Source organism: Lissotriton vulgaris, chromosome 9 (assembly GCF_964263255.1).
Source record: "Lissotriton vulgaris chromosome 9, aLisVul1.2, whole genome shotgun sequence".
NCBI classification, from domain to species: domain Eukaryota; kingdom Metazoa; phylum Chordata; class Amphibia; order Caudata; family Salamandridae; genus Lissotriton; species Lissotriton vulgaris.
Genome location: NC_141697.1, coordinates 1,145,674,523 through 1,145,691,915, shown reverse-complemented (window position 1 = coordinate 1,145,691,915; position 17,393 = coordinate 1,145,674,523). Strand labels below are relative to the sequence as shown.

The following is a 17,393-nucleotide window of genomic DNA, read 5'->3' as shown; positions in this document are numbered from 1 at the left end:
GTCCAGTCCACAATCCTATTATAATACATACTAAGGTTATTACAAGTCACCTTGGAGTTCCATAACATTATAAAGAAACTCTTCCCCTTCCACCTTCTTCCTCTATATGGTTATGGAAATCCTTTGTGCATTGTAATATCTTTATAAAGTACAGAAGAGGGTTGTTTATCCCATGTGTATTTTTTCTCTTGTCCATTGTTGTTGTTTGTGTAAAATACTGCTTTTAAGAATGTGGTTCATGCATGTCCTTTCAGAAGAGACAGGGGTGTTTAATAAGTTCATATCTTTGAGTATAAATAATTTAAGTCGGCATTCCAAACTCTATGTAAATTGTTCTACACAAATTGCATATTAAAAATACATTTGGCAACTGCTATACATATTTCGCTGTATCTAGCTTACATTAATGTTGTCATATGCTTTTTCCTATTAGTATGTTTCATGCATTTTATAGATACTATCTTGTTATTTAACTTTTCAGGTTAAAATCTATCTTCCCATCGAAGCCACCGGATTCTTACCAGCAGAGAAGAGTGTTCTTTGTCCATCGGGAACTAAAGATAATGTTGGTGTGGACTTCGGTGATGCTGCTTCTGCACGCTGGCTATCTCAGAGGTAAAAATTCGATTATTTCCACCCACAGGCTGTCAAATGAGACAGCTCAACGAGGGAGCATAAGAAATAAGTAAGGAAGCATGCCGTATTATCAACCTGCCTGTTGTGCTGTTAGAGTCATTCTTCGGAAACATCCAGAGATGACTGTCAAGCTGATTTAGCCCAAGAATCACCAGCGCAAAGCTAACAATGACTGAACTGAGAGCAATATGTAAACTGAATGAATGGGCAGCATACGTTCAAGTGCACAATCAGAAGTAAGCTGCGGTTACCATTCAAATAGAAAAGAAAAGGATGGAGAGTGTTTATCATATAATGATTTCCCCTTTCACACACCGGGTGAAATGCTGTTTAATTTTTTCAGCAATCATGTTCATATTTCTGTCTGTTTCCTGTTTCTTCCATACAGCCAAGAACGTCCCTATATCTATAAGGTATATAAGCATTTGTTGGATCAGTTAGGTGAACTAGTGTATCAAATATAAGGTCCTAACATAGGGGCCGATTAGGATTGCGGTGATTCCGCATCCTCCGGGCCAGGGAAGCCACCGCCGGCCCGGAGGATGCGGAATCACTGCAGCAGTGCCTCCAAAGATCCCCCTCCAGATTAGGTTGGCTGGGGGGTCATCGGCGGACGGGAAAACCGTTCACCGCTTTTCCGCCGCAGTCGCCTTCCGACCGTGACGGAAAAGCTCTAATATGGTGGCGGTGTCTATCAGACACCGCCAGCCATATTAGGATGGGGCAGGAAACATGCTTTTCCACTGCGGCTTTTCCGCAGTGGAAAAGCATGTGGTCTTTTCAGTTTGGGGGCCCGTTGCGGGCCCCAGGGTGTCAGGGGTGGGGGTGCACATGGAGGTACCTATGGTACCCCCCTGCATTTACATGAACAAAGCGGCAGGCACCGCGCTGTGCCTGCCTCTTTGTGTATGTAAATGCAATACATGCATTTTTAACTTTGCGGCGGGTGCTGCTTCAAACAGCACCCGCCGCAAGGTTAAAGATACAGGATGTGACCGCCAGGGTGGCAGTCACATCCTAATTTGCAAGGAGGGACCGCTGCAGCCCATGCGGAAGGTCCCTCTACCTCGGGGTGGCGGACGGACGCAGGTCCGTCCGCCATCCTAATGACCCCCAAAATGTGGACCTGGTGTCATATTACCGATGTGCCCCATGGGCGCAAAGGGCATTGTGCCCACTTTGTGCGCCCCCAGGGGCACTTATATATTGCAGAAGGGGCCGCAGACACGTGTGCGTCTGTAATACTAATAGCACTGATGCACATAAAGCGCCAGCGCTGTCATCAGATGGTGGTCCCTGCATGTGGGCGTGAGGGAATCCCTTTGCCTTTGCGCCTGCGCCATATTACAGACACGGGCACAGAAGCAAAGAAGCTGTCAGAAGTCATACTGACAGTGTGCCACTTAACAAGTGATGCGCTGTCAGTGCGCACCCTGACGGCAGCCTTCTGAAGGGGAGTAGGGGGGTCTCATGGACCCCCCCAGACATCCACTTGCAGGCGAATGCAGTCACTCACTGCACCCGCCCTGCAAGGGGATCTCTAATCCCCTTTAAAAGTGCAGGCGGGTTGCCTTCTGCACTGTGAAACATGGAGCGGCTTCAAAGTAGCCTCTACATTTTTCACATAAATGCATTGCCCTGGAAGGAGAGCGATTTCGCAGCTGCCCCCGGGGGCAGCGTATTCATCCTGATACAGCCTCTTTTCCTTGACTGCACCTGCCGCACCTTTTAAAAAGTGCCCTGGTGCAATCAAGGAAAATGCTCAGTATTTATATTACGGTCCCTGGTCTCGCTAGCACCCAGATTGTGCATCACAGGCCACCCCTTGTGAGAATTGCCAACGCAAGCATGTGGCCAAACAGCAGTTGTGTGCACAAAGTGGGCGCATTTATATATTGGGTTAAAAAAAAGAGCCCTGAAGAATAGTTACTTGTCGTACCGGGAATACTAGCGCCCTTTGTTTGTATTCATCAGAAAATAAGCCCATTGCTGTTGGTTGCCCCTTAAGGTCTTTCTAGGTTCTCAAGCAGCGCCTTTGAAAAGGAAACAAGGGGGAGAAAGAAGGCAAAGAGTAGCACACTTACCCATATATGGTGTGAAATTGTGTGAAAAGAAAAATTTACTAAAGGTGATGATGATGGAATGAAAGGAAGCCAAGTAAACTGAAAACAATATCGCCCTGATACCAGCTCTCATAGTAATACTCGAGTGGTTATGGTAGAAAAGCCAAACTTTTTTATCTGAAAGATATAGGTAATCATGGTTAAAAACTCATGATCTGAAGCCTGATTTCCAGTTAGCACCACCGCGACGGTGGCTTTTCATTCCCATAGGTGTGTCAGTAGCTGATGATTGTCAATCCAGAGATGGGGAGAATGTAGAGTATTATTTATCTTTTGAAAATGGAAAAAGAGAACAAGGACGATCTAAAGCACATTTTATTCTTTGGCTAATATATTGAAGAAAAGGGCTCTGCTATTGGGTTGTTGGGGAGTTTTTTAAGGGGTATCAGGTTGGGGGTACTTCTTAAAGGTTAACAGGTTTGCCTGTCCTGATGCTGCACAGTATAAGACTATGTTGAGGTTTGTGTACTCTTCTAGGTTTTGTGGATGAGGTCCCTGCAGAAGAAACCAGGGGCCGCGTTACAACCCATTTTTCATTGATGCCATGGGGAGTACTGTGTCATAACTTAGACAGAGCATGATGCAAAAACTATTTCCCTCTGCATTATGAAAGCAGATTTGTGGAATTGGTAATAATGGAAATGGTGTCGATTTTTGTTGTGGAGGTGATGTGTTGTGGTGTTCTTTTGGAATGCTGTGTTTTTGTGCAGCATTACAGCAATGTAGTGTTATTCTGTTTATTGCCATTTAATCTTTTAGTGGTACTGTTATGATGATTTGGGTGTGCCATTGTTCTGTTTACTGTTGTTTACATAGGATACGATAACAAATGCTGCTACATTTCCAGCAAAAAAGGACATGCTTCTTTACCGTTCTTGTGACAAGCAAACATTTAATACTATCTAAGGTAATGAACGAGCACTGCTCCAACTCTTCTACTATGTAAGGCACCAGTCAACCGAAATCTGTGATGGAGACCATGAGCCATATCACAAAGTGAGCACTGGTGACGCTAAGTTAAGATACAGAAGGGCATATTATCAGGGGCTGGCAATAGAATTATCGCTGCTTTAGCGTCCGTTTTCAGGCGAAAAGCGGCAATAATTTCATCGCATTATTCCTTGATTTAGCTCCCGTTTTTGTCACGACTCGCATCGCATCGATAATGAGATGCAAAGTAGGCGTGGCTGCAAAAACAACAAGGGAAAATATCGCTAAGGCAGCTTCGCGATATTAACAACGAAGCGTAGCAATCATCATAATCTCGTTAACTCTGCCTTAACGCAGGAATTTAACGTCTCCTTAATTCCTAACTAAGGCATACCTAACATGGGAGATGGATTATGGGGTTAAGGCCGCAGGGCAGTATCACCAAGCTTATCGCCGTTTTATTTTCCCACTATCGCTGGAATATTTATCGCCATAGCGCTAAGCGTTGATAATACAGCGCTAGCTTGGCGATATATTCCAGGGATAATAAAAAGCACGCTGGGGCGTGATAATATGCCCCTGTATCTGCCACAGTTTGAGTCTGACTGGTGTCTTAAGTAGCTGAAGAGATAATGCAGCACTATTTGACCTCCTTAAGTAGTGGTAAATCGTTCCTCACCACATGAACGTTCAGGGCATATGCTGCTTTTAACAGCTTTTAGCATGAAATATAGCAGCATTTGTTGGTATTTCTAAGGTAAACAACAGAGCTTTACACAATAACCTTCACAAAGGACTATAAAAACACCAATAAAGGATAATAGGGTGCATGAAAACAAAACAGCCACGACAAAAAACAGCACAAAAACTGCAGAACAAAACAATACAATCACACTGCAGTAATGAAGCACAAAAAAATCCAACAGACCACATCACTACCCCAACAAAATGTGACAGAACCAATATGCACACACGTCCTTGCCACACATCACCACCTCCAGAAACCAACTGTCACAGTATGATGGTAAAAGATGTTTGGAGCAAGCTTCATCCTAATTCTACCTCCAAAGACATGATATAGCGCCTGTCAAACATGTATTGAAAGTTTTAAGATCAGCACTTGCAATGCTCACTATATGTGATAGAATAGGACCCCAAGGCCTACGTCAGCACTTTTGTTTTCAGTTTATTTGATGTCGCCACAGAACTCTCGTAGTCAATCAGTTAACAGAACAAAACATGAATAATGCTTTCCTACTCAAGCACGTACATATCACAGTGAATGAGGGGTTGGACAGTAGAGGCACTAAGACTGACTGCTGATAAGTAAGGTGTGTCTACTTTACACCTCTGTTACGATCCCTGATGCTCTCACATACATAAACATGCATGCTCTCACAGAACACACACACGCACAAATATATGCAAACATGTGAATATGCAAAGACAGGCATACACAGAAATGCACTCATGCACACACACACAATCCCATAAGCATACACACACCGACATCAGCACAGCTAGCATGGTTCATTCACAATGTCACATTCCAAACATCTGGGGCTGGGCCTCCCATTTGTGACGGTGATGATTTCTGGGTTTGTGGATTCGGGGCAGGGGAGATGGTTATGTGAAATGCTTGTTTAATTGGATCATCATTAACATCTTGGGACGGATTCTCTGCTCAGATGGCTGTTCTTTTATGTTGTACCGTATAATGTAATGGGTTCAATTGATTAAATAAAGAGCATGCGTGTTCCCACCTAATCATCAAAGGAAAGACATTTATGATGTTCACTATCCTTTAATTACTAAGTGGTGCACAGTTCTGTCACATGGTACATATTTTCAGCTAGGTTGTGAACATGATTTATGTTTACATTTACCAGATAATAAAAAAATCCTGAGGATGTTTAGGATATTCTGTGATGCGATTAATAATATACAAGAAGGGAAGGGGAGTGGGATATTGCTAACCACATTAGGTAATTTAATTGGTGTGTCTTTAAAATCCAATGAAAGGGCTATGCTAATGGTTTCAGAATTGTTATGAAGATTGTCAGCTCTAGATCTATACACTGACCTACTAGTGTCCATTTTTTGCCTGTACTTAAGAACAATTGCAGGTGTCGGAGGCATCAGGCTCATTACATTTCCATCCGTTTTGCAAACTGACTACATGATTAGGGTTGGGACCTGTTTTTGAGGAATTATAAGTCAGTTATCTCAGTCTTACATAGCTTATTGAGTATGCAACTGGGCAGCCCCAAGGCGTCTGCTGCCTTGAGTCTGTGACCCTGATCCTGTTGCTAGTAGTGAAAGACAGACCATGGGCCACCATGTTAGCCTTCATCTGTATCTTAGGATGAAAAAAGAGGACAATAATTGTTCAGGACATTCATGTAATGATAATACACTAAGGACATTTCTGCACCACGCCCCTGGAGATGCTGTAGAAAGGATATTCAGTTTACACACTTCCCATCTAGCCATGAGACAGGTACTCCAACATACCTGCTTCTGCTGGGTTCAGAGTCCAGTTTTATCAGTTCTGTTATTGAATATTTAGTAAATAGCCCCACAGAGTTACCTTTAGGCGACCCTATAAGATTTAGAACAAGTGAGGGAAGAGAAGCAGAGAAATATCAGATTTGTTAAGGGGAGGACATATTACAGTGGTATCAACAGCACCAGAGCAGTTGAAGTTAGGTCACTCTTTCCAAAGGTGTTTTTTGTCTTCTTCTTCATAACTTTGGCGCTGTTCAATTAGTTGCAGATCACAACAATAAATGAAAAAAGCAGCACCAAGCACTGTTCATGATTTTTCTTTTGGCGAAGGGCAGGCTTATAGTTTTAAAACTGTAGCGTTTACACATTTGTAGATTACACTGTAGTTACAAACAAAGGAATAAAACAGTGATATGTCTAAGATTGGTTTGTTGTAAAAAAAAAAAAGTAGTTCCCATGTAATTTGACGTGGCTAGAATGTTCACTCTTTTTGGCATTATGTGCTTTATGAAGATTGATCACATACGACAGGAGGAAAAGTAGGAAAGCAACTAAAAACAAGGGCAGGAAAAGCAAATATAAAAATATCAACCAACCCTTTAAACGCTCTAGACTACTCAAGTACATGCCCTGCTTAACAACAACGGAAAACGCGAAGTTCTGAAACATACAGAGGAATGAAATAATTAATGTAAAACATCTCTGCACCCAAGCCTGTGACTACGGCACAGATGGGAAAAAAATGTAGTAATGCGCAACGGGTATACACTGGCGCAGGCATTTGCTTTACTTATGGAAGACTTCAAGTCCTTTCTACTTTCAGCGGCTATAAAAAAGTAAACTCCACAGAGCACCAAGCAGGCTACGACTGACCTTCCACTGCTTCCCTGTGGGGATGGAAGTGAAAAGAAACAAGTTTTAAAAACAAGCATTTGCAATGCAATAGAGCTCTCATTTACGCAAGACCTACTGCATTGCAAACGGGACTGCAGGAGGGCGAGAAGGCATGAACAACGGAGTGCAGGAGGGGTAGGGGGCAGGGGTAGCGTACAGGGAAGAAGGCACAGACTCTGGAAGTAAAGGGGCCAGTAGACATGGAAGTATACAAAGGACGACATGGCCATCCTAAGGAGGGACCAACAAGCCTAAAACAAATCGGAAGGCAGCATTAGGAACGACAAAGACACATGCCAATGAAAAAGATGGATGGAGAGTGGGCGGAGCTTTCACAGAGCTTACACCCCATACTAAATACTCAGTATAGGCTCAACCTAAACAAAAAACTGTTCATCTACTTTTGCTGCTTCATGGAACGTGTTAGTCTTATCTGTCAAGAGAGGTTTAAGAAAAAGGCGAGTTCCCACAACATTGATTTACCAATTTCATTCCCAAAGTAAGGTTTGCTCTACGATACAGAAAAAATGGCTTAACAGAATTATATCCAATTTGGTGGTTAGAACTTTGTGTTCTTTGATGTAAATCTGTCCGGTGGTTGTTGAGACTTTAGCATTTGAAAATGTCTTTATGGCGGGCAAAAGTGGATTATGTAATAGAAAAAGTTTGTGAAATCTGGACCAGTATTATCTAGATAGGCTCTGTTTGGCCACTTTAAAGATAATTAGTCAATAGTGATTGCTTAGCCACAACATGAATAATAGGTTGTGGCCACCATTGCAGGACTCAAAGACATGGTCCATCCATCCTGAAAATGAGTTACAAAAACGTACAAGTGGGAGGGTGCCCACACCCTGATCTCCAGGGGCCATGTGCAGTGTGGGTTGGGTGCCAGATGAGGGTTGGGCAGAGAGCCTTGCTGCAAGGTCACTCCTGGCAGCCATCCCCACTGTGGATGGTGTAAGGCCTTGCATAGCAGGGTTGGGCACTAGTAGTGGATTGTGGTTAAGGACAATTTAGATTATGATAAGAAAAAGAAACATTCACTGAAAAAAAGCAATGGTAAAACTAAGGTGTTGAAAAGAGACATGAAATATGTTTAAAGATACTAAACCACTGAAATATGCCATTCGTAATTTAGTCAATTAACTATTACTTGCTTCCCCATCATGCACTGCTTATTTATGACCTTGTATATTACATCAGTCATGACATGTTAAATGTCTTACTAATCACATGACTCCTTAGATTTAAAGATCAATATTGTTGAAATTTGTAAAGAGTTCCTCAGACATCAAGGTAAAATGTGAGATCATAAGAAGTGCATGATGGATGAGCAAGTTCTAGTTAATTGGCTAACCTATAATGGGTGTATTTCATGATTTTTATTTTTTTTAATTTTAGTTCTTTTCAGCACAATACAATAATGCCACTTTAACCTTTGTGTTTGTTCAGTGAATACATCTAGGTGTTCAATAATTCACTTCTTTAGTTTTAATCGATTTTACCTTTAACCCTAGGTTAGCACTGCTGAAATAGCATAAATCTTCATTTGGAATGTGAGCATTAATAATGCCAGATAAGAATGAGCTGAAACACATCTGAAAGAGATTAATTTAAATATTTTAATAAGTACGGCAAACCAACAGTAGCTGTCGGTGTTGCGAGTGCTGCCGGGCGGTGACGCGGGGCGAGGGGGGGAGGTCAGGGGGGGTAGTAAACAACGGAATTTGGCCAAATACAGGTAAGTAAACATATAAATAAATACAACTCATTTTGTTGCGAGCACTACTTCACCAACAAAATTCGTTTTACTTATTTATATGTTTACTTACATGTATTTGGCCATATTCCGTAGTTTACTACCCCCCAGTCTGCCCCTTCCCCGCCCCAAGTCGCCGCCCGGCTGAACTCCCACCACCACCCGCTACTGCAAACCACAGTGATTCGCAATGAAGCAACAACAAGGAATAAAACCAAAAGCGCTTGAACGTTTTTGTTTTTCAATAAAGCAAAGGTGCTGAATCTGGTCATTTTCATGGACAAAAAAATTAGAACTGCCCTCCTTCATCTAGCTAGCAGTTACACAATAAAGTAGGTGAATTTTGAGTGTCTACAGCGCAGACACAGATTTGATCAAGACACAGTCAATATACTGTCTGATGCAAAACAATGCTGCATTTTTATTCACACCAGAGATTTTCTGATGCCTTCCTCACAGACATTTAGGGAGTAATGAATTCACCAGTAGTCAAATTTGACAGAGATTATCATAAAATGCAGAGCAAAATATGTTTCCAGAATGCTAAACAAATCTTGCCAGCCAATATGTGCATCTGTATACTGACATTGGATTCTCAAAGGTGTGCATGTGCAGTGCAGAGGAACTAAGTAGACAGTCAAGAGTATATTGTAAGTTCATTGATTTTGTTCAGGTTTCAACAATGAGGTGAACGAGGTTCTGGAGAAACCAACAACAATATTTTTTTTTAATGTAAATGTGGTTCAATGAAAGCTAATTGAAAAACATTTACAGTTACAGGGTAGTGTTGGACCGGCATCTTTGGTGTGTATTTCCCCTATATTTTGTACTTCTGACCTTCCGTCTTTGACAGTGTGCTGCATTTCGTTTGTTGCTGGATTTAGGACTCTGGGCACTTTACCACTTCTAACCAGTTCTAAAGTGCAAGTTCTCCCTGTGCAAAATATATCTGTAAGTTGTATATGATTGGCATATTTCATTTACTATTAAGTCCTTAGTAAAGTGCATAAGGTGTGCCCAGGGCTTGTGAAATGAAAGCTACTATTGGGTAAGCAGCACTGAATGTGCCACCCACAGGAGTAGCCTTGCAAATATGTCTCAGATCTGCCACTGCAGTGTCTGTGTGTGCAGTTTTAAATTGCCATGTCGGCCTAACATTCCCCTTTACTACATGTAAGGCAACCCTAAGGTAGGCCCAAGGTAGCCCCATGGGCATGTAGAAGTAAATTTGAAAGGCAGGGCATTTACTGGTATATTTTACATGTCCTGATAGTGAAATACTGCTAATTTCGCTTTTCACTATTGCAAGGACTATCTATCCCATAGGTTATTGTTGCAGCTGCTTTGTAACATCTTACAAGTGTAACTTCCAATTGGGAATAGAGAGCGATTTGGAGTTTGGGGTCTCTGAACTCACAAGTTGAAAATACATATTTTAGTGAAGTTGGTTTTTAAATAGGATGTTTTTAAATGCCACTTTTAGAAAGTAGGCATGCTCTTGCTTTACCATTCTGTGCCTCTGTCTGCTTGTAGAATCCACATCTGGTTTAGGCTGATAGTTGGGCAGTTTGTGCATTCACTCTAGACAGTCACACAAAGGGAGCTAAGGTGTGCCTTGCCTATTTTGAAGGGCCATCACCAGGTTAAAGGGCCTTCTGGAGCTAGAGTCGTGGAAGTAGCTGTCACTGGCATATGACTAGGGCTGTGCCTGTCCAGCACAAAGATGTCTTCACTCCCCTGTAGTGTGTTTGGAGCGAGATCAGGGAAAGGCAGGGTCTTGTGCACTACAAAGATTTTCCTTTGAAGTTTGCCTACTTCAAAGGCAGAAGCTGCTATAAGTACTGTAACAGTGACACTTGAACACTTATTGACTAGAAGACATTGTGCTAGGAAGAAACGCTGAATGCTGTAGGATGGACTTACACCCTGCTGGTTGCTTTGTTGTGCTGGCCTGCTGCTTGCTGCTTCTGTCTTGGGAGTGAACTGACTGGACTTTGCTTTCTACATCCTGCTTTAAGGTTTACCAAGGGCTTGTGTGTACTTGCCTCCTGTTAAGAAATCTAAGGGCCATCAAAGACTTCACCTATCAGTGCGTTGGCCAATTCTGCTGAGAGCTTCGATTGCCAAGGGGTCCCAAATCCAGTTTCAAGGCCCTTTTTAAGGAGAATCTGATGAACCTAAGAAGAAAATCCATGAATTGACTCTCTGCACCCATTTTTTTCTGTCTGAAAGGGCACATACATGCACCTTTAAATTAAGTGCATCGCTGCTGTGCGGCTAGAGAATCAACGCAGCACCTACCGTGTGGCTGATTAATCACTGCAGCCTGAGTCCTGAGCACCGCGTCACCGACAGTGGTGGCACTGCTCCAACTTCGATGCAGGTCCTTCTGTGTGACTGAAGAATCAGTGTAACAACTTCTTCATGGCTGTGAAATCGACGCAGTGCCTGGTCCACCACCACTGCAGTGACACAATGCATCTGGATTTTTGACACATCGTCACTGCACGGCAAGTTCTTCATCGATGTAGCCCAGCAGTAAGGAACAGAGGCCACATGTCCAGGAATCAAAGCATCACCTCCTCTTCTCTGCAGTAAGGAACCAATGCATCACTTTCCTTGGAAGTAAGGAACCAGCCCATCAACTGGAGTAAGAAACTGACTAATCGCTCAGCTTCGCTGGCCCCTCACCTCCCCAGTGACTGTTTTTGTCTTTGATTTTGGTGCATCCCAGGTACTTTGTGCTAAAAGTGATGCATCCATAGATTCCTAAGAACTGAAGTGTTTTAACACTTTAAAGGTGTTATCTTTACTTGTGTATGTTGGATTTTTGTTGTTTTGATCTTGTTTTATTCAGCTAGAAAATGCCTATTATTCTAAACTGGTGAGGACTCATTTTGTAGTGTTTTCAATGTTACTTTGTGTGTATGTACAAATGCTTTACAAATCGCCTCTGAAATAAGGGGATAAGCATGGGTTATCTTAGCTCTGTGACTCCCTTACTCAGACTAGAATAAGGGTCCCTACATTGGAATGGTGCAAACCTCTGACAACTAGAGACCCCCATTTCTAACAGGTAGATACCTAGAAAAGACTCTAGAGTGACAGAATAGCAGCACAGAACATGGTATATTGATGAAGAGCTGCAGATGAAGAATTGAGAAGTTACAGCTCAGTTCTTGTGGTCCCTCAACTGTTTTGTCATGTGGTTACATTAGAACCGAGTTGGAACACCACCTTTTTACATGCTCACATTCTTAAGTTGCCTTCTTTCTTAAACACAGTGACATTTAACACACATTTTATTGTATGCCTGTGCAAGATAATATTCTCCTCGTCATGGCCTTTAGAACACTCAGCACGCTGGGCTAATTCCCCTGCTGTGCTGAGCATTCTAAAGAAACGGGTGCGGCCGTGACAAGCTCAGCTCGTCATGAGCACAGAAGCACTGTAGCTCATGATGAGCTGAGCTCGTCATGAGCATGGGAGCGCTGCGCGTGCCCCCCCCCCTCCCCAGCACATCAGGGGAATGTGCCGAGCAGGGAAAGGGTTAAACAGCATTTCTTCCATTTCCACTTTGTAGTCCTATTATCATAATACATTGAACAATCTGTACAAGGGCTAAGTTCACTATGTAAAATGTTGTTGTTAAAATTGTCCATTCGTGACCGAGCTATCACAGTCGAATACACATTAGCGGCCTGACTGAGACTTCAGCATGGCGACACGGATAATGTTTATTATATAAACAGCATCACTTCCTTATTTAGACAGAAGAGCATTTCACTGGCACTGAGAGGTCACCCCGTGCCAGAATTCCAGCCCAGCCAATTCATGTTTGCCTCTTGCGAGGGATACTGTCCAGCTTTCCGCCAATATGGGCAGAGTGATGACACTTATCCACAGGTAACGGGGAGTTAGATTCACCCCACCCTAAGCTCATTAGAGGGGTGATTATAATAGCAGGTGGATCGCCACCCCACAGACCAGAGGTGGCAATCCACCCACCATCCCATCTTGATTTACACCCCACCATAATATTATAGCGGGGTATTGTGGTGGACGGAAAGTCCATCCACCGAATTTCCGATGGTTGGCAATCGTTCCGATTGTCGGCCAGGCAGACTGGGGCCCTAAAATGGTGGCGGTGCCTAGCAGGCACTGCCATCCATATTAGAATATGTGTTTGCAAAGATATGTCCATGGTTTCAGAGGCTGGCAGGGATTAGCTTTGGGGGCCCATTAAGGGCCCACGGGGATATGGGGGGCTGCACTTGGGTGGTACCCCCTACATTGCCATGCACAAGGTGGCAGGCACCACGCCGTGCCTGCCACGTTGTGCATGGGAATGCACAACATGCCATTTTGGCATTGCGGAATGTGACCGCCAGGGTGGCGGACGCATCCTAATCAATGGTGTGTGTCCGCCGCACTTCAGCCCACCCGCCATCCTAATGGGGCCCTATGTTAGGAAGCACTAGGTAGGAGAACAGTACTTGTATGCAAGCACATATTCTCTGTAATCAGCAAGATGGTCGAACTGTTTATCTTTTTAAGCATTCTCATAATGCTAATCACATTAATCTGTTTCCTTCTATTGATTATTACAGCACACATATTTCACTCAAGAATCACAATGCTTCAATAAATATTAAAACTACATGTTCTGAATTTCTTGTGCATTTCTTTGGGTACTCATAAGTAACTAAGCGAAAGGGTTCACAGATCTGTAACCACAATTCCTTGGGGAATCAGGATTGTCATGTTCTGGGGTTGCACAATCCATTTGTTACTTTTTCAGGGTAGGGGTGTACAGATGGTACACTGAGAACAGCAGGACGTAGGCCAACATATCCTAAGGAGGAGGAATCGCCATCGTCCATAGAAATACCCTCATAATCTCGACCAACACCAAAGACACCCTTAGCATCACAGAGCACCTGCACTTCCAGATCCAAATTGATCCCAACACCACCCTCAGAGGAACCCTCGTCTACAGACCCTCTGGACCCCGGACACAGTTCAGCGACTCCATCACAGACGTTGTCAGCTCGCACATCATGGCCGTCACAGACTACATCCTCCTTGGAGACCTGAAATTCCACCTGAAGAATGTCGCCAGCAGCAACTCCACCACCCTGATGGACAACCTCGCCAACCTTGGACTCAAGCAGCTCATCACGATACCCACCCACTCCGCCGGACACACGCTTGACCCCATCTTTTCTGCCAGCAGCCACATCACCTTCAGCCACACCACCGAACTCCACTGGACCGACCACCAATGCATCCACTTCTCCTTCAAGAAAAACACAGCACACAACAACCCGCAACAAATCCTCTGGCACAACTGGAACAAGGACACTGAAGACCAGCTAATCACCACCCTCGCCCAAGACCCACCAACCAACCACACCGACACAGCCACCCACAACCTCAGGCAATGGATCGACGACTGCGCCAACGCTCTTGGCCGATCAAACCCTCAAACAGACGCACTGACAGAAGGGCCATCTGGGTCTTTACCGACCTCCAGGCTTCCTCGCAGACCTAGTGAAGACTCGAGAAGAAGTGGAGCCACAAACAGACACCGGACAACGATGCAGCCCTCAAGAATGCCAGCCGCAGGCACCACCAACTCATTCAAAACACCAAAAGGACCTCCTTCAAGGAATGCATTGACACCAACGCACACAACAGCAAAGAACTCTTCCACATTGTGAAGGAACTCGCCAACCCCAGCTCCAGCTCTAACGACATTCCGCTGTAACAAGACCTCTGCGACTCTCTAGTCACCTTTTTCCACCGCAAGATCATAAACATCCACAACAGCTTCAACACTCAGACCCCCCCAACAGCCACCGACACCTCAGACTCACCACTTCCTAGTCACACTGGCCTCCTGCTCTCCTGGAACCGCGTCAATGATGCAGACACCATAAAAACCATGGACACCATCCACTCCGGCTCACCATCAGACCCCAGCCCTCACCACATTTTCAACAAAGCAAACTCCATCATCGCACTCCAACTCCGGAAGATCTTCAACAGCTCCTTCGAGGCTGCCACCTTCCCGGAGAGCTGGAAACACGCAGAGATCAACGCCCTACACAAGAAACCCAAGGCAGACCCAAGGGACCTCAAGAACTTCTGGCCATTCTCCCTGCTCCCGTTTCCGGCGATGGGGAGGGTGTTCCAGGTCTTTGCGGCAAGGTGGGAGAAAGATCGGTGGTCATTCGGTGGATGCGTGGAAGAGTGGCAAAGGTGAGGTCGGCGGAGTCAAGCTGGTGGTTGGGAGTGTAGAAGGTGAGTTGTTTTTTGAGGTATGTTGGTCTCTCAATGGGTTTTGTATACCTGAGCCTCGACAAATTTCTTGCACATGAATGCCTAAAACCTTAGGCATGTTTCTAGTGACTATAATTTGTGAACTTGTGCCATAGCATCATAGGGTGCATAGAAGCTTTTTTTAGCTGATATTTTGCATGAGTAAGTTTCCAGGCCTATTTGCACTTCCAATCGGTGAAGCTCATTTAATATGTACTCTGAATTGTCATAGTCTACCTTGGACAGCATTGGTCGTGTGTTTGATATGGGAGTGAGAAATCAAGAACTGTTTGCAGTGTTCCCCCACTTTCTGCCCCCATTTTCACTACTAGGTACTGCTTTTCTGTACTCAGACTGTGCCCTGTGCTCTGCTAACCAGAACAAGGGCCTGTACTCCTTTTTAAGAGTATATGGTGATTCAGTATAATTACAGTGGGGAATTACAGAGCCCTGTAAGTCTCTAGAAGATAATAAGGCAAGGGCAATTCAAAGTTTCTATATGTCCCTAGTGTATAATAAGACAGGGAGGTTTAACGGCCCAGTGGATTTTCTGTACCAGAGTGTGCACTGCTGACTTGTCTGCTGTCATTTTAAAACCCAGCCCCATCTTGTAAGCTGCTTTTAAATTATAATTATCAAATGCAAATTCGACTTTGGAATTGAAGGTACGTCCAAAGTATTAATCTGCCTTACTGTTAGATGTAAGTCACCCTTAAACTCTCCTCTAAGTGCCCCAGCGGTAGGGTGCCTTGCATCTATAAGCAGGACCATTACAAAATATGTTTTTCTAAGCCCTGGTGATGGAAAAACTGCCAATTCTTATTTTGCCCATTCTAGTTAAGCTCAATCCAACAACTTGACACTGTTAAATTTGAAATAGCTATTAAAGAAAACACGTTATTAAGCTTTATTTTCTATGAAACAAAATCACGCTTTCCCTATGTCCTCGCCTGATTGGCCATCCTTTTCTAGTCTGAGCAAGTGCTAATCGATTAGATCTGAAGTGTCCTTTCGGAGTCGACACTGAATTCCCTGTGGGTGGAGAACTTTAGCTGCAGAAGACAAAAGGCAGGAAGAGGGTGGGGGAACCAAACTGTTCTTCAAAGAGTAAATGGCAGTTTGAGACCAGAGCAGGCTGAACCCAACATCATGCACCCCCAGCCGGGAAACAACCTTTACAACACAGTCATTACATCGCACTACCTTTACATAACAGTCATTACATCACAACATTCTTTACATCGCATGTCATTACAATGCAGCCATTACATTGCATGTCACTACAACGCCTGTCACTACAATGCAGGTATTAAATCGCAAGTCATTACAACGCATACCATTACAACGCATAGTACCCTTACAATATTGCCCTTTACCCTACTGTTGCACTCACTGGAGTTAGAATAATAATTATTACCCCTATACTATCCAACACTTACCTTAAATGCAATGTAATGGTATGCATTATAATGGTATGAGTTGCAAAGGTATAATGCAATGTAATGGAATGCGTTGTAAAGGTTGTTTCTAAAAATGCAATGTAATGGCATGCTATGTAAAAAAATGCGTTGTAAAGGATGTTGCGATGTAAAAACTGTGCTGTAAAGGCATGCATTGTAAATGTATTCATTGTAACGTCATACATTCCCCCCAGCCAAAAAGGACACTCAGTAATTAGATTAGTCAGGGTTTTGGAAGGGGTCTGTTAGTGAAACTTAGCCACACCAGTGGGATGGTTTAGCCAGATCTAACCCCAAAGGAGAATCTTTCTCAATGCTGGATTTTGACAGAAATGCGCTTTCTGGGAGAAGGATGGGCCACACTTTGGAAGAAGTGGTCATTCACTTGGATTCTGCATCCCATTGGTAAGGAGTTTACACCCAGAAACGGGGAATAAATATAGAAGAACTGCATTGCAACTCAGCTCTGCTGCCTGAAACTACAAGGAGAAGAATGATCGCTCCGCTGGAACCCTAGCCTGCACACCAAAGGACTGCACTCTGAAGGACTGCACCTGCTGCACACTTCGAACTACATCCCTAAGCATTTTACCTTTCTTAAGAGGATTAAGGAGGGGACTCCCTGCAAGTTGCATGTTAACTGAACACACCTGCATCATCTCCACCATCTCCACCAAGAAGTCCCCCTCCTGGAATGTATCTAGCCGACTTTTAAGGGTTTAGCCAGGTGCATTGTGGGAATTGTAGTCCCAACAT

General features: G+C 43.8%; 1 protein-coding gene across 1 annotated transcript in view; it reads left to right on the top strand.

The window, feature by feature from the left end:
* LOC147692934 (contactin-3-like) overlaps window positions 1-17,393 on the top strand; it is an 830,755-nt gene that overhangs the window by 261,480 nt on the left and 551,882 nt on the right. The window contains exon 2 of the mRNA XM_086939195.1: window positions 482-615. Within this exon, the coding sequence (XP_086795321.1) occupies window positions 564-615 (52 nt within the window). The 5' untranslated portion in view covers window positions 482-563. The remainder of the gene's footprint in view (window positions 1-481; window positions 616-17,393) is intronic.